General features: G+C 37.8%; 1 protein-coding gene across 6 annotated transcripts in view; it reads right to left on the bottom strand.

Annotated features, from left to right (window-relative positions):
* Positions 1-17,050: 17,050 nt before the first annotated feature.
* Positions 17,051-26,762, bottom strand: part of SMOC2 (SPARC related modular calcium binding 2) — a 138,162-nt gene continuing 128,450 nt past the window's right edge. For 2 of the 6 annotated variants that reach the window (XM_014273117.3, XM_014273119.3), the window contains exons 10-13: positions 25,006-25,108; positions 23,839-24,113; positions 21,339-21,379; positions 17,051-18,640 (exon numbers count right to left, since the gene is read on the bottom strand). In XM_014273117.3, coding sequence (XP_014128592.2) covers positions 18,617-18,640; positions 21,339-21,379; positions 23,839-24,113; positions 25,006-25,108 — 443 coding nt within the window. In that variant the 3' untranslated portion in view covers positions 17,051-18,616. Of the gene's footprint in view, positions 18,641-21,338; positions 21,383-23,838; positions 24,114-25,005; positions 25,109-26,762 lie in introns of all 6 variants that reach the window. The other 4 variants (XM_026798240.2, XM_014273118.3, XM_005495531.4 and 1 more) reach the window with 3 other exon arrangements.

The raw sequence follows: 26,762 nt of genomic DNA, 5'->3' as shown, positions 1-26,762 counted from the left end.
GTTTTGAACGACTTCCAGGGAAAAAGTACACTGAAGAATATCTCTCCCTCGAGTGTCTGTATTGCTGCAGTATGAAATATAAGCAGGGGGGTTTGGCTATATCTTCAAAACATGAAGGAGATTGAGTCAAAAAGCTTGTGTTATCTTTCTGCTAGTGAAGGAAATTTTGTCCAACAGTATAATGAGAAATTGCCTAGTTATATTTTTTTAAGTTTGCAGCAGAAAGACAAAATACCAAATTAAGTCACAAGGACTCCAAAAGTGAAAGTTGTTTTTGTTTGATGGGGTTGGTTTGCTTTTTTTTTTGTTTAAATTTACTTGCCCAGTAAAATTCCTTAGGGTTTTTCCCCATCTTTTAATTTATTTATTCCATGAGCATGATTCTTTCTTTCTTGTGTTCCAATAGTTAAAACAGCAAGAAGGATAATAATTCTTTCCAGTCAGAAATAATTTTTACATCACCTTCACTTCCAAAGAAATTTAGAATAGAAAATAATGCTCTATAGAATAGAAAATAATGCTCCATTTTATTATTTGTAATACTTCAAGCTGAGAAAAACAACTCCCTAAGAAAGCAATGCTGTGATTAGAACAAGAGGAGACAGTTTGTCTGCTTCTTCCTAACATGAAGAAAGTCCCTATAGGCTACTGGTGCTATCGTGCCATTGCTTTGCAAGACGGACCAGGAAAGTGACTGCAGCCTTCTCCCTCTCTCACACTCCTGCCACCCATGGTGCAGATTTCAGCTAGGCATCTTCAAACAGAAAAGGTTCAGACAGAGGGACCATAAATCCAACTGAAGTTTTTCTCATGGTGGTATGTTGTTAACTTACTGGCACGCCACTGGGTTTGGCTTTGTTTAAGAGCCTGGCATTCTACAAAAAAATAAATCAGGCCTTTAATTTAGATGTTAACTTCATTCCTTCACGTTTCAATATTTTCATCCAAGGCATTTAAAATGTACCCATTATTTTTGCAGATCACATCATCAGATAGTATTAATAATACCTAATTGGCTTTTATTTTGGCTAGAGCTTATTTCTCTAGTCCTAATTATTATAATAAAAAATAATGTGTGTTGATTGTTACACAAGAAAAGAATTAAAGAACTTTATTTCTACATTGGAGTTTTGTTCTTGCTTAGGTATGAAATTATTTATTCTGACACAAGTTTGTGAAGCTGGAGTCCAGTGTTGGCCCAATTAAACTAAACCCACTGTAAATTCACCAGAGCAGTGTTTGCACGTGACAGGCGTTTCTCCTTTGAGAGCAAACATGGAGCAATATTTCTCTCATACCCAAAGTCTGTATTTGGCTCCATACAGATTTGGGTTCTATGTATCAAACCTGAGTCTGACTGGAGTGAAAATTGTCAGGTTTTGTGCTAGATCTGAACCATAGCTCTCAGATTAGACTGGTTTTCTGTTCCTCATAGAAGTAAATTATATCCCCGCAACAACATAACAATTTTTGGCAGGTTAGTGAAAAAAACCCCAACACAATGTGCATGAACACATCTCTAAAAACATCCTGGGAGACAATCTGGTAGTTGAGAGCAACCACACGACAGGAAAAGATTAACATCAGTACACCAACACAGCTGGCATAATTTCTTTGAGAAAATATCATGCTCTTCATGGCACAAATGCAAACAGGCTCCCAAAGTTAATTCCTTGTATTTTTATAATTTGACTTAGAAGATTCCAAAGAGAACAGCAACAGAAAAATTAGGGCAACAGTTCTACACAACGTATGGAAAGAAAGTATGAAGATCTCAGAAAGAATCCTTTTCTTCAACAACAGTCTGTCCCATCCGAAGAAGGCTAGCCTGGAACTTCTTGAAGCTTGTTTAGTCTGGGAAAGAATAATTGTACTCCATAGTCCGATTATGGTTTCAAATTAATTTTCATGTGTTTACTGCTCCCTAAACAAATCTATTCACAGGAATTAAGAAAACCACATACAAAATCTATAAATTAGAATTTTTCCAAGAGTAAAGGGAGTGTTTTCTTGCTCCACTTAATTATTGAAATGTAATAAACATAGGCAGGTGGGGAGGAAGTCAAAGTGGATAAAATAAAGCCAGGTTTCCATGTCATGGTGTTGGGCAAATTCCATGACTAATTATTCATCGCTTCTGTGCAGAATGTAGCTGTGATTTTCATTAAATTCTGCTGAGGTGCTGCAGAACTTTGTTTCAAAATGCATTCAGACTTGCTCATGGGACTGCGGAATGGCACACCTTAAACTTGGTTTGGAAGCACACTTAAATGTATCTCTCAGGTCACGTTTTCTCAACTGCCATGAGACTGAACAAAAATTGGAAGTGAGGTAGACCCACCTCTTGGTAGACTCCAGTTAAATTGTGCTAGTTTTTGCCATCATATCTGAATGTGATCAGATATGCAGAGACGTCTGGCACATTCGGCTAATTATATTGCAGAATCACACAACATGCTATGTTGGAAGGTACCCGCAAGGACAATTGAGTCCAATTCCTGGCCCTGAACAGCACCCTCTCTAAGAGTCACATCATGCACCTGAGAGTATTGTCCAAATATTTCTTGAACTCTGTCAGGTTTGCTGTTGTGACCACTTCCCTGAGGAGCTTGTTCCAGCACCCAATTAACCTCTGGATGAAGAAACCTTTCTTACTATCCAGCCTAAACCACTCCTGACACAGCTTCAGGCCATCCCCTCCAGTCCTGTGATTGGCCACCAAAGAGAGATCAGTGTCTGCCCCTCCTCCTCCCCTCACAAGGGAGTTGTAGCTGCAATGAGGGCTCCCCTCAATCTCTTCTCCAGGCTAAACAGACCAGCTGACCTCATATGATCCTCATACTCTCTAACAGTTTATTATTTTTCTTATATTGTTTTGACCGACACTGCCCCCAGCACACGTGGTGAGGCTGCCCCAGTGCAGAGCACAGCAGGACAATCCCCTCCCTTGCCTGGCTGGTGATGCTGTGCCTGATGCCCCCAGGACAGGGTTGGCCCTCCTGACTGCCAGGGCGCTGCTGGCTCACCTTCAGCTTGCCACTGACCAGGACCTCCAGGTCCCTTTCCATGGCACTGCTCTCCAGCATCCTATTTCCCAATCTGTTCATGTATCCAGGGCTGCCCCATTCCAGATGCAGAGTCTGGGACTTTCTCTTCTTGAACATCACTGGTGATCACCCAGCCTTCTGATTTGTCAAAGTCGCTCTGCAGGGCACTCATTCCTTTGAGAGAATCAACAATGCCAAAACAATAACACCCCTTTGCCTGTAATGCACAACTAGATGGTGTGCATTAGCATCCCCTGATTTCCATATTAGGAGATGCTGAGCCATGACATCAAATTTTTTGTTTGATGTCTGGCCAGACCCACCTAACACAGATAAAAAGGTCTTGCTATAAACTAAAACCTCATTCTCCTTTTCCCCTGGGTCAAGCTTGTTGTCCTTCTCTTGCCCTTAAACCTGGCAGCTTTGTGAGATAAGATTTTCTTAGCATTCAGTGAGGGAATGAAGGTTGGAAAAGAAAAGAAGAGCAAAATGCATGATTTATTTGTAGCAAGAAAACCATAATTTTGCAACTCAAAGCACTAAAGAGGGTTTTTCCAAAGTGATATAAGATACTCAGCTTTGGAGCCCAAATTGACATTTCTCTGTCCAGGTGATAAATCTCATGCCATGAATTGACTTGAAATTCCTAATTCTGTCTGGCCTCCTTTCCTTCTCAAGCAACTATTTCCTCAGGTAGTCCTTCCTGAAGGGACAAGTATAAAGTGCAGACATTGTCATTTAAAGGAAATTACTATTTGCTATGGAGGGGCTTCTCTTCACTGGAACAAACATGTTGCTAGGATGGATGCCAGGCATAGGATCTAGCCTTAGCAGTCATAGAGGATTGACATTTGTTTTTCACAAATTGAGTTAGACAGTGATCAGACATTCCAATTAGACCTAAGGTAAGACTTAACTGAATAGCTGAGTTCTGCTCTCTTCCAGAGAGTAGAAGAAAATGGATCGAGTGAAAATTTTCTTATGCCACAGGCTCAGCACCTTTAATCAAAACTCTAGCGGCATTGGCTGAATATATCTTAGAACATAGCTGAGCAGATTCCCTTCACTCTGGTTTGACATACTCCTTGTAAGCTACTAGGAAAGGTAACCATGGCAGCAAGCTTCTGGAAATGGTGTTATGGTCTAAATATTCACTGATTTTTCAGGTCTGTGGAAAACAGTCATTTCCATGAGCTTAACAAGATGTAAGAAGAGATTGCTATCTAGAAATGTTTACAGATTAGTGTAAAACCAGATGTAAACATGGAAGCTGCTTATGAGGTGCTGCAGCTGAAACACCAAAATGCTACATCCAGCCAACTCCCTGATGAGTTCATTTCATAATTAACACAAACAGGATTAGAAACTAGATCTCGCTCCCCCTGAAACCAGTGATCATTTTCTCTACTGAGCCAGACGAATAGCACAAGATCACAGCACTTAGAACACAAGCTGAAACTCAGTTCTCTACTGGGACAGGTGGAAGCTCCATTTAAGTCCTCATTAAACCCTTATGGATTCTCATGAGATCAAAGTTGTTCACTTACCACCTGTCTGTCCTGAAATCATTAAGCCTCAGACAGTCATTCTGACTCTCCTGAGTATAACACAGCACAAATTTGTAGATGTGAACAAGGCTTGGCTCCATGAAATTTAGGGAAGTTAAGCATTCTTGTTTCTGATGTAACTATTCACAGTTCACAATAAACAGCTTCACAACAAAGTTCTTGTACCATGGCTCCACTGCTGCCAAGGGAAGGGAATGGGATATTCCGTCAAATGGCTGGGTATAAGGCTGTTGCCTCAGGTATGGTTAGGTGCATCTTGGGCGCACTCAGATTTGGAATTTTAACCCTGAAGAAACCCTTCTAGTGACAATTTCTGTATTTTAATGGAAAAGAGCAAAACATGAATGCTCCAAAATTACTGTGCAATGAATTTGCAGATAGTGCATTGGACAAAACTAAGAATGTACATTTTACTAAGCTAAACACATCATTGTATGTTAGATAATGGGGAATGAAAAGAGAAAAACAGATAAAAAACTGATTTTTCTTTTCATTTTTTAAGTTGAAAATTGTATTTCAACTGAATTGTGTAATTGTATGTTAATGTTGGTTAGGAAAAATATGTACACTTTATCAGTATATGATTGCTCCTAGCCCAAGACCAGTAATAAAGTTTTTCTTTAGAACAACATATTCTTCCAGCAGAGTTTCTAAGTAATCATTACAAGCATGTTTTAAAATAATAAGATTCTAGGCAGTTTAAACACAGATTCAATTTTGGAAAAACTGCTTTGTTACTGTCCCCTTACAGCACTAACTAAACTTGGATATAATGCCAGTTCTCATTTATTATCCCTGTTTGAGAAATTGCACTTAATATTAATATATGAAACAATAATCTAAACCACAACAGACTTCTGGTTTCATTTTACTCAATAAAAATAATTTTTAAGCTAGTGATAGTATATTTTATAGACACTGGCACAGCAGCAGGGGTACAGATGCTCCATCTGGAGGAAAGCTTTGAAAGATGCTATTATAAGCATTCTCTGGCTAGCTCAGTTTCAATATTTTGCTATATAATCAATCAGTGAATGTGAGTTATACTTTGGGACAAAGATTTAATATTTATGATGCTAGGCTCCACAAGAGGACATCTGTTTTTTTAGACTACTCTGTAGAAATGATTGGAGCATCAGAACATGCTTTTGGATAGTTGTTTTAAAGCCTCTAAGTCTGAAAGTTTTTGTTCTTTCCTATGAATTGTTATTCAGGACTCCTAAGCAAGTGTGATACATTTTTGTGTGTTCCTAAAAAATTTTGAATTCCTCAGACAATTTCAGAACAAGGAGTCAGGATCTTTAAGATATTGTTTCCACATGTCTCTTGTATCTTATTAGAGACCAGTAAATTCAATCACACATGCCAAACCATCAGAAACCAATCCCTATGCACTACATACAGAAATATTAATTTTTTTCATGAGACCCTTTCCAGAGCTTGGTTCTATGTCCATGTATATAATTAGCTTAATGAAACTTGTCTAAACTTCTCCATTGAATGTCAAGACCTCTTTGCATTCCTGGGAAATGCCTAAACAAGTTAATGTAAGATGTGAGGCAAGATTCCCAGCTAGACACAAAGGGTGAGTCCAGATGTAAGCTCTCAACTGAATCTGCAAGCCCTTCCCAGGAGTGTCTCACTTGGAAAGCACTTCAATGAATTTCTGTTTGGTTTGCTGAGTTGCAGTCATGGGTGGCTCTCAGCAGGGTGAAGAGAATGTTTGCCTGCTTATGGACAGGGAGCAGGGCAACAAGCAAAGTTTCTTTGGCCAACTCAATCTCTGGCAAATGTCAGGTCCTGGGTCAGTCTCTCAAAAATTTCATCCCAACACAGTTACATCTCATTGCACAGTTACATCTCTCATCTCAAGGTAGATAAGAAGAAAACAAGATTCACAGTGTCAGTCAAAACAAGGATGGGTAGTATGTTTTTTCCCCCATTGTTAGCTTTCAACTAACAAGAAGAAAAATTGCCATTGGGCTTTGGTAACAACTGAATGGCACAATGTTTGCAATCTTTTAATTTTTAAATTTAGTTTAAAGAGAGGATAGAATAAGCTTGAAATCTAAAGTAGCATGCCTGAAACTAAATATAAGAGTCTGTATTTCCTCCTATAAAACAAACAAAAAAAGTAAGTTTTACAGATCCAAATCCTACAAGCTAATCTCACCCCTAATTAAACCTTAAGCTGAACAATTCTTTTAAATTAATGGCATTAAGGGTATTTTAACTTTCTTCCTTTGTACTGCACATGTATTTTGAAATTCACAAGCTGTAGAAGGTAAGAACAACATAATCCACAGTCTGACTTCCTGCCATAGGGATCAATCTAAATAGGTCCTTGCTCAGTCACTACTTCTCCAATCTCAGAATTCTGTCTGAGTCGGGAATATTTCAGGGATATACCAACCATGATTTAAAAAATTAAATTCTTTTACCACAGAAGCACATGGAAAGTCTTCCCCACATCCTGCCTGTATAATTACCACCTAAACATTTGGCTATGATAAGCCTTCAGCAAACATGAAGAAGGAATTCTTCATTTCATTACATGTCACCAGACAGAGACTCAAAGGGGCAAACAAACACACCATAATTGAGGCAATCAGCAACAATGCTACAGATACCAAAACACACACCTGTAGTATCAGTTAATTTTCAAACTGAGAGAAAGCAAATTTTCCAATAGACCTCATGGCAGAATGGATTTTTTTCCTTTCTGATGAAAATGCCTGTTAGTGGATTCATGCATAGTATTATCAATACTATCAGTATTCTTTCTACAGTGGTAATCTCAAACTGTGAACTCTATTTGTTGATGGTCCATGGTTCCATTTCTAAGAAATCCTCAAAATTGTGAAGAAGTATCTACTGATAGTACCTTGTATTGACTGTACAAGAGAAAGCAACTCATTTGAAAATAAATTAGATTTGCAAACTGAAAAAGGTTAGAAATTGCTATTACAGGAGTTTGCTATACTGTTCATTGCATTAGTAAATTGAAAAGACAGTTGACCCCTGACATAAGCTGAGAAAAATAGAAGATAAATTGATGTTGGTATAAAAATAACATTTCAAAAATACTCACATAACAGGACTATGAAAAAATAGCATTTTCATAATCCTTTTATGTGAGTATTTTTGAAATAAGGATGCTACAACAAAATTTGACTTCATTCACCATCTTTTTTATGAAAAAGGGTACTGCCTGAATCCATATTTGACTACCAGTTTGGTGAACATATGGAATTGCTCAAAGGTCACAAGTGTGTAATGTGCTTTGCTACCTGCTGACACCAGGATGTTAGACTCCAATCTAGTGAATGTCTTATGAAGTGTTGAAAGTGTTAACTATATTTTGTCCTATGTTTGGTGACCCTCATGGTCATGGCAGATGGGAGCTTCTACATGTTTTTGAACTACAGATTATGTCAATTTATTAGGAGGACAATAGATTAACCCTGAGGGTTTCAGTACATTTCCCAAAGAAATAGAATTGGCAGATGTATCTTCTAAACCTGCAAAGAAAATGGATTTTCATTGCAATTTTCTTTTCATCTCATGTTTCATACCAGTTCATCACCTGGAGAGTTACCGAAAACTTCCTGCTATACATCTTGTATTTCAGTTGTCACCAGACCACAACAGGAAAATATAACATGAATCTTCCGTGCGATGTATGTGCTTGTCAGGCAGGCAAACAAAATGTGCTTCAAGTCAGCTGAGACATTAGTTAATGATCCATTTTTCTTTTCTGCTGGTATTTTTTTCTGTCTTCTGGCAGCCAATAATCTTCATTAAGCCTCACCAGAACTTTTGCACAGAACCATTCACCTCAAACTTCACCATCACTCTATGCAATTAAAAAAGCCTTACAGTAAGTAAAGGCTCTCTACTTTTGCTGAAATTTTATATAGGTTTCTGTTTTCAGAGTAACCAACTAAATTAAACCTGAAAACCATTCTGAAATAACCCATATTAACATATTTCCTCTTCAGAATCAACGCCCAAGGCTTTCTAGAACATGTGCAACCCAGTTTGTGATGCAAACTGCAGATTTGCCATGCTCCAGGAAACAGATGTGTGTATAGCCTGCACTGCCAACCTTGTTCTGTTACTGGAAACAGGTTCTCAGAAGACTTGTACAAGGATGATGAAACTCAGCTGGGATATAAACACTGCATATAACTTCAGTGACTCCATTCAGCAGGAGAGATTTTATTCACTATTAGAAGCAGTGCACATAAACCTAACTTCTTGACTGACTGCTAAATTTGAGATTATGCACTTGCTCCTAACTCAACTTTCTTTATATCCCTCACTGTAATTTGCTGACTTTTCAGAAAATATGGTTCAACATTTTTTTTGTCCTGATGATGGCCTAAACCATTACATCAGTACGGATGTCTGTATTACACATTAGCTACTTTTATCCTAGCTTTACCCAAGAGAAAAAATAAAATTCAACTTTAAAATGTATCTGGTCTATAAAAGCAGCATTGCCATGTTCTTGAAATCACTATCTTGATTCACATACACCTCTTCACTCAGAAAGTCAACCAATAAGTACAGATATGTTCCTTTGCAGCTGGGGTTAACTATGCCCTTGTCTGAGGTCTTAGTGTGAATTAAATTGAATCTAATTGTTGCCCTAACTTACTGCTGGCAAACGATCATTTCTCGTCCCTGCTCATGGAAGACAGTCCTTGAGCTCCTCTGCAATCCAGAGTGGGTTCCATCTGTTTCATCTGTTTATTCATGCCTGTGCTCATTAAGCCTGATGGAAAGGCTGCTGTGAGCCAGGGACTGTTTGTAGGGATGGCTCATGCTGGGGCTTGTCTCGAGTCTCACCCTGTGCCCGATCCCACAAAGCAATGATCTAAAGCTAGTGCTGGGGCTCTGCTTTGAAATGGACCCAAGCACTGCACTTAAACCTGGCAACCAAGCAGATGTGCATTCAGCCCATCTAGCAGCACCCTCCAGACAGGTTTTTAAGGCAAAGAGCATAAGAAACTCCAGAGTGAACCGATTATCACAGTGTAATGCCCTCACCACGCTTCAGCCTGAGGTGGAAGGGGAAGGGGCAGCCGCACTTTGTAAGCAGGTAAGCTCACAGCCTGCATTCACTTACTGCAGCCCCGGCTGCAGGGAACTGGGCACACTTTTACTGCAGAGCACCTCAACCCCTACCTGTGAGAGCACTGGATGTTGACTCTCACAGGAACGAGATGCAATAAAGTGATGCTTCCACTCCCCTCTCAGATCTGGCTGACTCTTTAAATCCACACTGTTCTCATTAGAGTCCCAGGCTCTGGTCTTAAACACTGCTTTAATGTTCCCAGGGAACTGGAGCACAGCTGGTCTGCACAGTGTTTTAGGGAAAGGTAGGGAACTTCATATGGGAACAGAAATCTGCCTGCATGTTAGATTGTCTGAATAATCATAGGTTCTGCTGTTAACCACAACACTGAGAGTGTTTATTGAAGGCAATTCACAAAGACAGGGGGCATTTTATTTATATGCAGAAACATCTGTAGCAAATGTATCCTACTTCACTATCTATTAAATGCTTTCTTCAAAAACTGAATTGAAAATTCACTAAAAGGCAAGCTTACAAGCAGTTGAAAAAGGTGTTTTACAATTTTCCACATGTCGTTTTGCCTTGGCACTTCCACCTCAATCATTTGTATTCCATTCCCCACTATCTTTGAAACAAAGGCTGTTAGCCACACAAAATTTTCTCATGGTTTTGCAATAGACTACAAATATAGGGGGTTTAGGACAAAAATAATGAACTCCCTTATATTTATGGCAGATACCCTAACAATGGAAAACTGCTCTGTGAAGTCCTGTAGCCTCATGCAACCATGAAGTGCATCAGCTTGAGCTTAATTTTGCTTATAGAAATGTTTGTAAAAGGGGATAAATGTTAATAAAATTTAAATACAATTATTCCCTGACAGAATTTTTGTTCTCTTGAAATAATTATTTTCTTTGTTTTCCTTGTTTGTTACAGAAAATACTGATTAATGGAATTTTGATGAAAGATAAGGATAATCTAAATTCATGAAGAGCAAAATATGAAAATACCATCAGCAATGCATTGTCACTAATATACAAATGCTGCATGATCTGTCCCATTACTTCCCTCTCAAATGTGTTTCCTATTGTACAGAAGAAGATTGGCAACACTATTTAACAGACAGAAATTGGTAGAAGTGTGGTCGGTGTTTCAAGCCCCTAAGAAAAGAAAAACAAAAGATAAAATAACAAAATGAAAGATACACTAACAGTTGCAATTGACCAAAGATGCTAATGTACCCATTACTGACTTCTCCCCCCCAACAAGGCACCAACAATACAAACTAAAGCAAAATTTACAAGGGGAAATTTATCTGAAACTTTCTATTTTGTTTTTATGGCCCAGGCTACAATAAATGATTTCTTAAGCAGAATCCATCAAATTGGTGCTGAAAATTATAAGAAAAAAGGGGGGAAGAGTATATGATGATTGAGTCTCAATATTCATTCATACATTTAGCTTCTAGTTTAAAGCAATGCTCAGTGTTTCTTATTAAACAGCCATGATGCTGGGGCCGTCACTTTTCAGAGATGTCTGTCTCATCATGGTGCCTGGATCCCCCTTTCTCACTGTGAAGAGGACATTCAGTCCTCGGAAGTTACATCTCATGGATTTCAGAAGAGAATTAAATTTTCTATTTTAAAAAGTTAAAATTGAACAGTGGCTCCAGAGTTTAAAACAATCTGTCACTGTTCATTCCCCCTCCTTCCCCACTCTCCTCACCTTCAACCATCGCAAGAAAACAGGAAATCTGTGCCAATTGCCATTTTCTTCCATTTTTCAATTGTACTGCCTGGTTTAAGGTGAAAACCTTTCAGGCAAAATCTGATACGCACTGGCTACACTGCCTACTGCCAGGACACAGATTCTGAACAGTTCAAAGTCTCCGGGCTTTAAATGGTGCAGCAGGTGCTGGCTGTAAGACAGGGTATCTGGCCACTCTCATTGCAGCGTCCTCATCTTCTTTCACCTGGTCCCTCTCTCCCATTCTCCTCCAAGCTGTTCATGGGCATGTGGATGGCTCTCTCTCACTTCAAGCTGCACCCAGGTGAAGCCCCTTCCCAGCCTCTCCTAGAGCCACACCAGCCTATGTCAATTTGCTGTTTGCATCAGGACAGCATGTGATAAACTTGTTCCTGTATCTTCTCCATTGCAGCGCTGAAAATCTAAAGTGCTAGATGTTACTTGCTGTTAGCAATTTTCTAAGTTATTTTCAAAATGAATTTTCTAAGTAAATTTCCAAAGGTAATGAAATCAAACTCCTTGTCATCAGATCATGGAAACATTTAGAACCTTGAAAATAGTTCTAAGCTGAACATGTGATATTTTCTAAGGGCTTCAAAGTTTTCTTGAGCATCTTTCTTGCAATCTGTTTCTGTGCCTTTTTCTCTCTCGCAGAGATAGAAACCTTTAAAGATTAAACACTTTGAGAAGCATTTAAATAATTAGTTTTTAGCCACCCCAAGAGTGAACATAAAGGAAACCACAAAAGAAAAAAAAACAGACAATAGGAATTAAGAACTTTGTACTCCTTTGTCATCTATATGTTGATTAAAGAAAATATTAAACTGTAGGGTATCACCAAAGCCTGCAGAGGATTTGTTGGTGAAATGAATGAAAGAAAAAACTAAAAAAACACAGCTAATTAAATTTTGCTTGCATCTTTACTGAATAAGAAATACAAAAGGAAATTTGTCTTTGTTGTGGTTCCGATTTCCTCATCCTGCTCAAGTCTGCTCTTAGTTTAGAAATACCCTGGTTTTTTCTTTAACATTTTCATTAAATGTTGCTCAGACTTCCTAGATATAAAGGAGGCCTTTGGATTGGCCATGAAAACAATTTCTTTTGGAACAAAGCACTGGAGTGACTGGGATACCAAGGACTGAATTCAGACCTTATACATGGATAAGGAAACATCCAAAGGCAGGATAAACCTCTTGTACCAGTCAGAAAGTGATGCTGTATGAGAGAGATGCTATGCCCAGAAAAATGAAATTTGCAGTCTCCTTTTCACCTGTGCTCCTTCTCTTCTTATTCTCCCCTCAGTCTCTCGGACTTTTCCTCCTCATGGGAGCCTAATTACCTTTCTATTTCTTTCTATCTTTAGCATTTCTATCCTTGCTTTGTTTCCATTCATACCCTTTTAAGCTCTCCTCCCACTTCAACCTGCTCTCTCTCCTTCGTTATGTGTTCTGTCTGCTCTTCCTTCATTTTCACATGTGGCTTTAGCACAGTTCTGGCCACCTTCCTCAGTGCCTCAGGGTATCTCCATGATCCTATTTTGATTTTTCTCTTCTCTCTCTTCTTAAGTTTTTTCTTATTTTTTTTATTACTCTTTTTTAACGGAATGTTCTTTTTTTTTTCCCCCTACCACTTCAGCCAGCACCTCTTCCTTTGCATATTTGGTGAAGCAAAATATTTCTTGAAACCTCTGTAAGGCAGCAGTGATACAATTCAGCTTCCTGGGACAACAAGCTACAGAAAAAACCTTCCTTCCTCAGTGCTGAGCATTCAATAAAAAGAACTATGCTCCAGGCTGAGAAGCACATCTCCTTTCTGCAGAGCACTAAAGAACTGATGTGTGCAGGCACTGCTCCATCATATGGTGCTGAGTGAAAGGAGGAATTAACTGGTGGGAGTCAACTGAGCACATGCATCTATTGAGGAGTCATAATATTTCTCAGATGCCCTGTAGCTGTGACTCACACTGCCTCCCACTCAGTTGAAGCATGATGTTCTCCCACTCTGAGCATGGATTTGATCCATTAAGAAGCAGGAAGTTAGGGTTTCTCATTGATGATACAGGGCAGGAGTTTTCAGTTGATCAGAGCCCACCAGGGTAAAAAAATCTGAGCTATGGAGTAATATCCTGTACTTTGCAGTATCTGTCACCATGTTTAATTTTGTGTTATTTGTTCTGGGTCTTTGTCCCTCTGGGGGACAAAGCAGCCTGGGGGGTCTCACAAGAATGTACCCAAGCTGTGGATTCAGGAGGACTCATAGGGAAGATACAAACCAAGAGAGCTAGAGGTGCTCCTTGGGTAGTGGTCAAAGTGGATTTTGGTTCCCACCAGCCTTTGAGTGAAATGACTGTTAAAAGTAGAGATACTCTAGAATATTTTAGGGTTTGAGTATGTTTGCAATCAGCCTTATGGCAGGCTTGTTTAGCAAGATGGACTAATGCCCCTTATACTTCTGCATATAATTCACACTGCTTCAACTGTTTTGCATAGATACATACTAATATAAAGACCCTTACTCACATCGCAGTTTTCTTCACATTTCACATGCATTCAGTGCTAAATCCAACCATTCATCAAGCCCCAGTCTCGTTTTATTTCACTTCACACAGGGATAGCAAGGCACTCAAAAACTCAGATGAAGCATGAAAAACTGTTTGGAAACTTGACTGCTTTTAAACAAATATGATTTTTAAAAAAAGTTGGTGGAAAAGCAGGAACACTGCTACCTTTTGCAATATCCAATTTTGTGACAAAGCAGGTGTCCAAATGTCAGTTTACCATGTTGATATTTCATGCTTGTTAGTTGAAGGAAAATAAGTTCCAAGATAAAAATAACCACTAAACCAAAAAATACTTTTAAAAGTGACATTTCATAGTAAACCTCAATCACATTAAATCAGTCAATCATGGTTTAGTGAAACAATATTTCTCACGGAAGCTTCATTTACCACTATTTTCTTCATTTTTTTTCTGACTGACTACTTAGAACAAATAGAGGCAACTTCATGGATTCACTTCACATACTGAGTGGGCTTCATAAATCTTTATTAACTGTTACTAATGGCTTAATAAAAAAATGCAGCTATCCACCTACAATCCCACAGACTGTGCTGATCTTCTGTGAGTGGTTTCCTTCATAAAGTACCCATTCAGTCAAGAATGGATCCCATGACTGCTCAAAGGATTCTGTATTTGATATGAAGCAAGAAATCCCATGCATTGAATTGATGTTAAGTCAAGAGAGTATCTAGGGAAAGGATGACTCAGATGACTCTGTTTTATGTAAAAGATTGTTCATATACACAGAATGGAATCTCAATTCATTATCTTACCTTCCAAAAAAGCTTTGTGTACCACCAGTGACATGAGTCAGAGGCCAAAATGTATGATGAAAAAGGAAAGGTGGATGTAGTAGAGGCAAAATACTGCATGTATTTCTATCATTAACTTAGATAAAAATAGACTTCTCTCCCTGTTATCCCCCTCATTGGACGTTGTAGGGAAATGAGTTATTCTCAATCCTTTCCACATGAGCTTTTGTTTAAAGAAAAAAAAAAGTATTATTGATGCTTTTTAAACAAAGGGCATGTTTTCACTTATAAAAACTGAACTGAAACAATTAAATTGGACAAAAGAGAACAGTTTATATCAATAATTTACTACAATCATTCTAATGTTTCAGACATCAATAAACTTAGTTGATTCCTATTTAATGTCAAAGTAATTACTCCAAAATTGAATCAATTTGCCATCCTAAAAGAAATCAAAGCAATAAACCTCTCACTTTCAGCACTAAAGACTCTTACTTAGAAACATTAGTTTCTATAACTTAGCTATATAATACACCAGTATTATAAGGGACAACTATATTATCTTTGACAGCAAAGATTTCTTAAACTCCATTAATCCATCTTCTATTACTACTATAAAAAGAAAATATTAATTACATCTATCGAATCTTGTAAACACTTAAATATCTTTAATGAATCAACCTGTATTTTTATTTTCCTTCCAGCTTTCTAGGAATGTCTGCTTTCTCCACTGGCTTATGGTACTTATGAAGGGCAAAAGTGTGGTCTAAATAAAAAATACAATGTATTCCTTTAGTTATATGCAGTGATTATTATTAAAGTTTCTCTGTTTCAGTCTTTCAATATCTGAAATGACATTATCAAGAAAAAAATGTCATTTGGAGCACTCATCAAGGTTCCAATTCTACAAAATGAGCACCTGAAAGATAGGTATTTTGTTAGACTGAGAAAAGACTGACAATTAAGTGGGTTTGGTAAAAGTTAAACTATGAAATTGCCCTAAATGAAGGGATAGGAAGAAAATTAGTAAGTTTCCCAAAGTGTTGACAAAATATGGAGCATTTCTCACTGTGTGGCCTGTTAACTAATGGACATTGCTACAGGCTTGACTAGTCACTGAATATATACACATTTTTCAAACTTTATAGTCTTCTATTTGCAACCTTATAAAAGTTCTAAACAAATATGTTCAGCAATAGCTGGAACTAGGACAAATACTGGTCAATGAGAAGCAGAATATAAGTTTTGTTTTCAGCAACAGGATTAAATTTGAAATTAAATTGTTGCACATGGAGTAGGATAAAAACTAGAACTAATTAATTACTGTGCAGATAAACACTGTAGTGTGAGCCTAAGGGCCTATTCACATGGATTTCTTTTTGGTATCGAGGCTGTTTCTAGTTACAAATAGAACATTTATCTCAGTTTAAATATTCCTGTGGACATATGGGACATACAGGAAGCCAAGGTGAATTTAGCAAGCTTGCAAGTATGATTCCATTAGGGATCTGGACTCTACCTGGCAGTATAAGAAGTCAGTACTACTTATATTCAAGTGGTGTAATCACTGTTAATTGACATAAATCATGAAACTGATGACACAGAAATGCATACAAAGAGAAAACACCATATGTTTCAGTCGTTGTAGAGTTATTAAATGACTCTATGTTGTTGAAGTCTTTGGCTACCTAAAAATGCCTTTAGCACTTACCTGCACTTCAACCACTGTTTAAGACTACTCGTTATATAATCACATTGCTAGTCCAAATCTGCCTCCCCACACAACCTCTCAGTTTAAATGGGGTGCATTTCCAAACCATTGACATGGCAAATTTAGCAGCCTACATTTATATTGTGTCTAAAGGCCAAAGTGATGGAATTAAATGCTTCTTACAAAATGCTGCTATTAACCATACTGTGCCCACCTAACCAGGCATTGTGAATTCCGAGGGTTTGCATCTCTCTCCTCATTGCTTCCAGCCAGGCTGAAAGCTGCCCTGCAGCTCACATTCACATGGAGTGGAAAAGGTGTTCGCTCTATCTATGCCACATTGCACTTTGCTGAGAAGAAGCAAGAGACCAGCATGAAGCTATATGGAGAATTCGAGGAAGCAATGGTATGAATCAGACATGAATGATCTTAAAAGAGAATTCAATAAAGGCAAAGGAAGTGTACAGACACAATGCCAGGTCATGAGGTTTCTTGTAAACTCAAAGCTGTGGTGAAGTAATCACTGTATGTATCTACTTGCAAACAAGTCTCTGTGTTTTTGCAAAAGAAAAGTCACCAGCATAGTTTGATAACATACTAATCTTTAATCTATAAAGAAGTTTAATTTCAAAGTTTAACATTATAAAAGAATAACAAATACTTTTTAAAACAAAAATACAAGATAACACACAGTTGCCTTGGTTTCTCCTGTTGCCAGAGCTTAAAGTACACAATTTCTGGGATACAATTCCATAGCATACAGTGTTTCCTATTCAGAATATGCTAGAATTGAAACAACACCTTTTGATTCCCAAAAAACTTTTCAAGGCACAAACTCAAGCAGGGTGCTATTATAAATAGCTGGTCACATGTCAGATCCTCCACATTATTCAAACAAACTGTAATGAAATCACTGCTTGCTGCTACATTCCTGCCTTCTCATGTCAGCTTCTAGATGCCAGTCGTCCTTCTACCACTGCATCGATCAACCCAGCTGCTTGTAACTCACACTTGCTCAAGAGCAGAACTTCTTTTCATTTGGGTCCCCTTCTTTAGATTCACATCCAGAAGTTCTTATTCCCCTCAGACATACATATGAAAAAAAAGCATTGAGGGAAAAATGATGGAGAAAATATGAAAACTTTTGAGAAGTTTCTTTAGTCAGCAAAACAAAAGCTTCAGGCAGAGGCAATGAGAATAGCCCCTCCTCTAGTGGGCCCCCAGGCAAAGCCAAGGGGTTGATAAGGATAGCCAGGTGCAGAGGAAAAAGGCTTATCCTTCCCTGCCACTATAGAAAGATTTACAATTCTGACCCATACAAACTCTGCTCCTGCTTTGCACTGACCATGGAAACATGCTTTTAAGGCCCAGGCTGTACCAGACTGGAGTGACACTACAATCTACCTTACTCCTTTTTAGTTTGCTGTGTTAACAATGCAAGTGAAAGCAAACAGGAGAAAAATCCTACTAAAACTTATTAATAAAGGCACTTCAAAAATTGATAAAAGGATACACTGTTCTATAAGCATCCCAAGTAGAATAACTGTTTTTTTAATCCATTAGTGGTTGTATTCTCATTGTATGATCTTTGGAAAGCCTAGTAATTACAGTAAAAACAAAATGAAATAAAATATTGCCACCAATGAAATATCTGTTCAGTAAAAAACTGCAAAACCAAGTAAACAGGAATTTACACAATTCTCTCAGTCCTGCAAACCTGAAACATTCAACACTGCTTGGACAAAATTGAGAATACAGTAGATTCTACAGCATAACTCTACTTAAATGACAGTATTAAGAAAAATAAGGCATACTATTGAAACCAAAAATACATAGAATCAGGTTTCTGTGCTACTGCTTGCCAAAAAGTTATTTTTTAAAAAAATTGTTTAAATGCAAACTTTTACATCTCCAACATGTTTAACATATTTCAGACAACAAAAGAATACACATACATTGTATGTGATAATTTTTCAAAACTAGCCATTACTTTTTCACAGATAAAAAAAAAAGTCTGTTTAAATATTTCATTTCTACAAAGTGAATTTACATTTTTAAGTACAAAGTGCAAATACTACAGTTGTTTTTATTGCCTTTTGGTGAGGAAATCTCCCACATGTCAAAGAGATCTGCCTTGGATTAGTAAGGTGTTCATCCTTGCTTCTTCGAAACTTGCTGAAAGGAAGTTGGGAAATCTGCATTATTCATGATGTATTCAATTAGTCCAGCATAAAATTCTATCTCTATTTTTCAGCACTACCCATATTCCACTATCAGAAGACAGCTATGCAGAAATATATACAGGGAATAAAAAAAATTCCTGCCATGTAGTCCTTTGTGGGATCTATGGGCAAGGGTGTGAGCAGTGTCTTGACTACTTACCTATGGCCCTTAAAATCCACACCTGTCGAACACAGTTTTAGCGACTGCCTGGGCAAGTCCCTGGTTCAATATACCTCCTATAGCATGTGATGTATAAGGAACAGCCTGCTGGCTGAAGTCTCACAAACAATCTGTGGTTTCCTTACAAACCTTTTGCTGGGTTGCAAAAAGCAGCACTGACAGCGTGTGGGCATGTATGTGTCTGTTTGCTGGACAGGGTGGAGCTGAGCAAGGGAAATGTCCTGGCCACTACCCCAGTCCAGTCAGGCCCATCCCCTGTTTGAACTCTTGTAGAGCAACCACAGCTGGGCCACAGTTAGCATATTGGTGTTTCTCTGTCTGCTTTCTTTCATCAAGCTGTTTTCTCAACAAACATGAAAAAACGTGTGCCAAAGCAAACATAAGCATATATCTAACTAAACTGCTGCTAAATAATAAATTAGTAGAGAGTAAGGATTTGAGTGTGTGTCTCCTGAATGGTGCAAATCTGATCAGGCCTTCTCAGATGGGTGGTTTCCTTTGAGCACCTTCTATGCTTTTCAGTAGCTCCCTTTCAAGTGAGAACTTCTGTGATGAAAACCACCTTGTGCATTTGCAGCCATATATTGTTCAAGTATGAAACTGCCAACAGATGGTTTTCTCAGCCAGCCTTAATGTAAGGCTATAATTTGTCAGCAACAGCTCTTAAAATAATTGATGCTGAGTCAGCAAAATTATTGGACAAAATTGAAAAACGTAGATGTTCTAAGCACACTTTTATTTCCAATTCCACTAGTCAGTATCAGATTACAAGAAAGGGGAGAGGGCTTGTCATGCTTCAACTGCAATGCACGTGTGCCAGTAATTGCCATTATATAATTAAAATAACCCCTATGAAATGCTCTGGGAGTTCTGAAAGGATAATTGTTTTCAGGCTGTCTTTTTTAAGGTGTAAGTGATTTGTGGGGAAAACCTGAAAAATTAAGACCACAAACACTTGTTTAAACAAACAAACTTATCACATTATTGTAGCTGTGAGAATATTTTATATTCCATCAAAGGTATGTAGGTTTCTGGTAAAAACCACAACCAATGTTGAGCTTGCCTTAGGAAGTGCAAACCTAACATCAAACAAAGCAGAGATTAAAAAAAGGAAGCAAATCAATAAGCAACTTTGAGAGGAAGATTTCTCTTGGCTTGTGGGTAGGTTCACCTGGGGTTCAGTTTCTAACAAATTAATCTAGCTTTATGACAGACAGGAAGACATTTATCACAGCTTGGGTTTTGGGGTATTTTTAGCCAAATTCCTAATTTCATAGGTGCAGCATTACCTGAGCTGTTCTTATAATATAGTTACATGAATAAATTTTAAACCATTTTATCATTTACTGATGTTTTTGTAGGCATTAATAATTTAGGTCTTCTAACTAATACAATGAGGTATAAGAATAGTGTGAAGATGACTCTTTTACTAGACCACTCAAACTACTGGACTCACCAGTCCTCCTTTAAGACCATCCAAAAGTACTAGGAAGGTATAACAATATTGCCCAGAAAAAATTTCTTTAGGATAAATGGTTATAAAAATAGACACATACAAATTAAACACCACTTTTTTTAACCTATTTTCCTGACCTTTCACTGAGGTCCCTCCTTCTCAAAGTATACCTTTCTTTAAAGGGTTAAAAAACTCTGCTTTTGTGCCTTTTGCAGCTCTGAACAGCCTGAGTAGTCAAACCTCCATGGATGACATACACTGGTGCTATTTTGAAAAACAAGATCAAGTCTTTGTAGAAAACTGATTAAAAAAAATCTGGATTATGTTGTCAGGGCACTTGGCATTTTATTTTTTCCAATCATTCTGCAATTTTAGTTTAAACACAGATTAGACTGCAAATCCTAGTTCTTCAGCATATTTTGCACAGCCAGCAAAGGCATCTGAAAGTGACAGCTCTTTTCATTGCACTAAGATTTTAAAAGCTGTTTTAAGCCATCATATAATAATGCAGTGGGGTTTCTGAAATGCATAGATTTTCACAAGGCATGGGAAATGCATGGCTTTGTTCATTTCAATAAATGTCAGTTTGTGTTTATAGTGTGACACAAAGGAAAATTGGCAGAATTCAGCTAAAGTAAAAGTTAAATGAAGATGAAGCAGTGCACATTTAAAAGTGCATGGGAATGCTGTCATTCAGGAACGCAAAAGATTCAAGAGGGCTCAATTACACTCATCAAATTATCATATATGTCCTATATGTCAACTTACACTTTCCTAGGAACTTCCACATGCAAGCCTAATCCACTTTGCAAATTATGCACATTTACTCTGCACCTGTAATTGACTGATTTAGCTTTCCAGACATAGAACTTAATTGGGATGTTGCTCTACATTTTTCTGGCAGCTCTGTAGAAAAGCAGATTAAAGCAGTTTGAAGCTGCAATGCTGACTAAAATACCAAGAAATTCTTCCAGGAGAGGCAGAAATGGAGATCTTCCTCTCCTCAGTACCCACCTGCCTGCTGGATGAAGTGCTCTCAGTGTTGGTTCTAGGGACTGCTAAAAGAAGGAAAAGAAAACATTATAAATATGGTTTGTTAGTTATCCTCAAGAACTGAAGCCCTCATTCTGAAAAGCTAATTTTTAGAGCAGGGTAAGTGCACAGCTTTCAATAAATGAGAAAAAATATTTCAGACCTTTCATTGACACAGCTACTTTTTTCTTTCCTCAATACAGGTATTGCTTATTTCAAGGAGTTATATGAAAGTTGAACAAGAGCATCTCTTGCCAGTAAACAACTCAAATTTGCTTAGGATATTGCTTATAGTCAAGGTTGAGCATTTCAAGCTTACTAAATCTTTAGTAGTAAATATAGTCTATTATCCCTGGCAGTAAAGGAGCACGGACAAGCAGAGTGTATGGAAGGCATTCACTTTGATTAAAGATATCAGAAACAGTTCTACAAAGCAAAAGATAAAAAATAGATAAAAGATTAAAGGTACCACAGAAACAGTTCTACAAACCAAAAACATTGTTTACATTGCAACTGTAAAAGGACAGGATTATCACTGGTTTTTAAAATTTCTTCGTTTCAAAGTCAAAGACAGTGCCCAAAATAGGGAAAAATAAACCCCCAAAAAGCTAATGAATTTGCTAGCCCATTAATCTTCCCAAGCTAACTTGTGAGACTAGGGAGGAACTTGCTGTCTTGGTTTTCCATGTCAGTCTGTGGGTCAGACAAGCTGTAGTGGGACTTAGGGAAAAAAACTGGACCTTGAAAAATGCTACAGCAGCCTGTCAGAAAACATGCTTTACAACTCTCTGGCTTTTATATTGCTTCAAATTATTCTCACACATTCTCACACATTCTCACACATAAGAAATTTGAGACTCACACGAAATGATACAGAGCCACTTCCTTAGCGCAATTCTGACACCTCAGGTGACAAGAATCTCATATTTTCCTAGAGATGTAACTCTAACTGCAGCGAAGTGGTAATTGCTTTCATTTGTGCAAGTGAAAGAAGTATCAGAAAGGAATTTTTAATTATCAAGTAGAAGAAACAAAACAGAATAATAGTATTCCAACAAATGTAATTTTTGTGTCCTGTCCTTAAAACTATGTTCTTCTAGTAAAGCAACCCAATGATTTGGTTAATAACTTTTTTCCAACTGGATGCCATTAGTTTTCCAATGCCAAACTTCTGGGATTTTTTTTCCTTCCAAAGTTGAATGTTCTCATAGTTGAATAGATTTTTGCAGAAGATCCGTTACAGAACTTCAGTTGTGGTAGTCACAATTTTTACTTCAGCCAAATCTATGTGTGATATTCACATGATTTCATGCCTCTTACAATTTTCATTTCCAAAACAGACAGTTTATCCTAATATTCTGGGAGTTTTCTACTGGAATATGAAGACAAAAAAACCCTGTGGTTTGCTTTCAGTCTTGCTATGGCTTTCCTTTACTGCCTGTGTAGTGATTTTGGACCCCAAATTTCATCCACAACAAGTCCTAAGAAAGAATGCCTGCTGCAGCAGGACAGAATGGTTTCACTTTCCACATTCACAGATAAAAAAATCTATCTGACCAAAAGTCAGATAGATAAAGATAAATATAAAGATACTAAAATTCATCCACTTTCATATTCTTTTTTTTTTAACCTTCATCATCTAAGTGAAAATTGGAAGGTATCATTATGAGGTCCACCAAAAAAAGCCCTAGGAAAAAAATTCTGGATTTGCTCAATACTTGTTTTGAGACATCTGCTACTGTGAGCCATAGACAATTTACTTCATTAGTAAAATGCAGACGTCTTCTGTCTTTCTGCAGTATTCCTTTTCTAACTTGAATATAACCAATGAGACCTTTGTTCCACTGTCCTCGCTTCATTTTAAGGTACCAGACAAAACCATTTAACTATATTCATTTTTCCACAACTTTTTAAAGCATGGGGATCTACAGCTGCTGTTTAGAACTAATTTTTTAAATTTTTTTTTCTCATTTTCAGGAATTGTGTGATTGAACTCTGCAAGTTAGTTGTTCCCCTTCCTACTAGTTTGGCAGCATGGTAAGGTGGCTGTGTATTAGCTGTTATTCCACCAGTTTGGCAGATGACCACATTCCTCTCTGCATCTCTAAACTACATTTGAGAAATGAGATTTCATTAGAAAGCTCAACCATGTGCTTCCTTCCAGGAATCCAAAGAGCACAGGTGTGATACTTCTACTCACTCAGAACACAGTTCTATAACAACACTAAACTGGCTTTTTGATGATTGTTATTATATCTTCTTAGGTTTCCTACCATAATACATTTAATGGTTAGAATCAACGGGAAGTTTTTGATTCTGTTGGAGCAAAGTGATCCAGAAGCAACTTTCTTGCCATCTGCCCTAAGCAACAGCTGCATTAGCTGCAGACAGGTGTATTTTGTATAACTCTGGCACATATAAATATCAGGCTTCATAAGCTTTGAAGAATTTAGTGAAAAAGACAGGGAGAAAAAGTTCTTACTATGGCGTTTCTTTGTTTCTGCTTTACCTTCTTCTTTTGTTACTCCCAAGCAGCCCATTAATTCTTGAACTGACAAGGACTTATCGTTGTTCACATCACAGTATTCCACAAACTTCTTCACACATTTTTTGGGCTTTGATTTCTTTCTTAGGAATCTCTTAAATGGCTTGATTTCCTTCTTGCCGATATCACCACTGGAATTTTTATCGAGCTGTTTAAAATACCAATGAACGACTCTCTCTTCCAGGGTATGATTTGGATCAGGCTCAGAAACACTGGAACAAGAAAAAAAAGAGAATTTTGTCTTAATTCTGATAATTAATGCTTTTATTTCAGAATAGTTACATCACTTTCAGATGGCCATCACCATTGTTATCTAATATTTCCTGGTTTTGGACACTAACTTGTACTGAATCTCTCTTTTTTTCACTTTGACCAACAGTATCTTAAATTTTACACTGTGTTAGAATCTGCTTTTAGCGTACTCTCTGAAACCCTGTTGAGTTCAGCATCATACTCTGCAAACAGTGCTTTCTCCTTAAATTTCTCCCAAATCAGAGAAAAGGGGAGAGAGAAATAGAAAAAAAGACTGTTTCATAGTCAGCAAATGCATTAAATGTGTGAAGTAACCAACTGAGTTTGATCAACAATCAGCACTGCCAAATACCAAAGCTCCAATTACAACCCATGATGGATTCTCTTAGAGCTACAACACCTAAATGTATTGAATTACAGGATAAGCTATAAAAATAAATGCTATCACCTCAGATAAGTACCTGACCTGCAGATGCCCTAAGTTTGACAGCACTTAGACATTTTTAACGCTACCTGTGACTGTTGATAGCATTGGTTTGTTTTGCAAGCAACTAGGAAGAATATGAATTAGGAAGGTAGCACACATTCCAGAAATAAAGCCTTGAGAGGAGAACAAAGACTGACACACAGTTGCACCAGCAGCTACAGATAAACCCTGAGCTGCGCTGCTGAGAATTCATCTGTCAAATGTATCTCTGTTTAGTGAACAGTCCACAGTGGTAATTTTGAAGTAAACTCTCCTAGATAGGTTCTTGGAAATTCACCCTTTATGCAGGCTCCTCAAAGTCCTGAACAATCTGTTCACCACTGTTGGAATCCTTTTAAAGACACACAAAAAGATCTGAAACCCACCGGCTGGAAGACAATGATGGATCAGAGACTGCGTGCACCATATCTGTGGACAATGCATCCAAAACACTCGTTAGGAACTCATTCTTCTTGGCCCCAGGACAACCTAGAAGATGAGATTTTTTTTTTTTAATTCCAACAATATTTTAGACTTTGAGATAGATATTATTCCCTGTACACAAATTTCCAGAAATTGTGGGCATGTTCATAACATAATTCAAAGACAAGCATTTAAATTCAGGTTCATATCTGTAACAGAGCAGGAATAAAAAACCAACCCTTTGAACTGAAGCAAGTGTGAATCTGTTTTACATACTTTGAGTCCCTTTACTTAATTTTAGGCCATTATTTTTTCCTTCTATAAGATGTCTTTAACATGGGTGTCACAGTTTGAAAATAACAGCTTTGAAGCCATAAAAGTTTGTACATGATAGAAGACAGAAACATGGATTAGAAGTTGACAACACTACCTATTTCAGATTTCCACTTTCACTCCTCTTATTTTCCACTGGCTTTCCTGACACACATATTTTCAATACATTGGTTTTCCTCTCTGTGAAATAATTCCTTGTGTCCTTCCCTTTCCTCTTGGACAGGGGTTAACTAGCCCTACATGGCACCCAGCCCAATCAGCTGCTGTTAGCTGGTACTTTGGTTCATACTGTGAGAGCCTATGGTGATGCTAGATCATCCTCATAATCACATTCCCCATGCTACAAAGTTCTTCTCTGAAAGAAACTGACAGCATGTTTCAGACACATAATATGTCAGATAAATATATACTGAAAGATCCCCTCTTCAAGCAGCACATCTGGAGCAGATAAATTCCTCTGACAAGCACATGAATGTTGACACATGGAGGTTTGTTTATACAATACACCTGCTTCCTCTCCTCTTCCCTAGAGCCCTGAGCCAAACACCACGTCTTCCTCTAACCCTCCAAATAGCCGAGTTAAAGTATAGGATGATCCATGATCAGTGACATGGAGATTACAAGTTTGAAGCTAGAGCCCACGGCAGGACTTTCAAAGACAATTCTGTGCTGGAAGCCACTTACTGCAGCTCTGTTTCAATGTGAAAAAGGGAAATATTTTGAAGTGTTGTGGAAAAGGAAGATTAGTCAGTCAGTAGGGATTTTGCATTTTACTACATTTCTCAGCAACCTCTGGAGCAAGCAGTAGGACTACATGAGCCTGAAAAGCTTCATCTTGCCCAGCAAATTATTTTTTAATACATCCCATGTTGATCCAAGGAAATAAACCTGTGTTACATTAGCCCTTAGTTGTGTTGCAGTCAGAATAGCTCAGCTATTATGTACAGCAGGAGTACCCACTAGATGTTATTGCCTAGCACATTCATGTAGTTATGAGTTCCTTGCCTTTGGCACCAAGGATATTTTGTTTCAGTAACTGTAAAAGGTATATAAAAGGAATTCACTGAGGAAAGTTTCACTGCACTAAAAGTACACATATGAAAGCAGTTGTCACTCTGTTAGATATGTCTCTTTCTCCTTAGTATTTCATGAGTTGTGGGGTTTTTCTGTCACAACTGGAAAAAAGAGGAAAAAGAAATGAAAAAAAAAAAAACCCAAAAAACCAAACCCAAACAATCCAGCAGCTATAAGTCTGAGTTCAGTGAAGCAAGTGCTTCAATTTTCCCTGAAAGGAACGAAAGCTAGAAGGATGGCAAGATACTAATGAGGGAAGGACAGAAAACTGCACCAACAGGTTCCATTCAGTGCATGTTCTCCAATGCAAAGA

This window comes from Zonotrichia albicollis, chromosome 3, assembly GCF_047830755.1.
Source record: "Zonotrichia albicollis isolate bZonAlb1 chromosome 3, bZonAlb1.hap1, whole genome shotgun sequence".
Taxonomy (NCBI): Eukaryota; Metazoa; Chordata; class Aves; order Passeriformes; family Passerellidae; genus Zonotrichia; species Zonotrichia albicollis.
The sequence above is the reverse complement of the archived record's forward strand: the minus strand, read 5'-3'. Positions and strand labels throughout refer to the sequence as shown.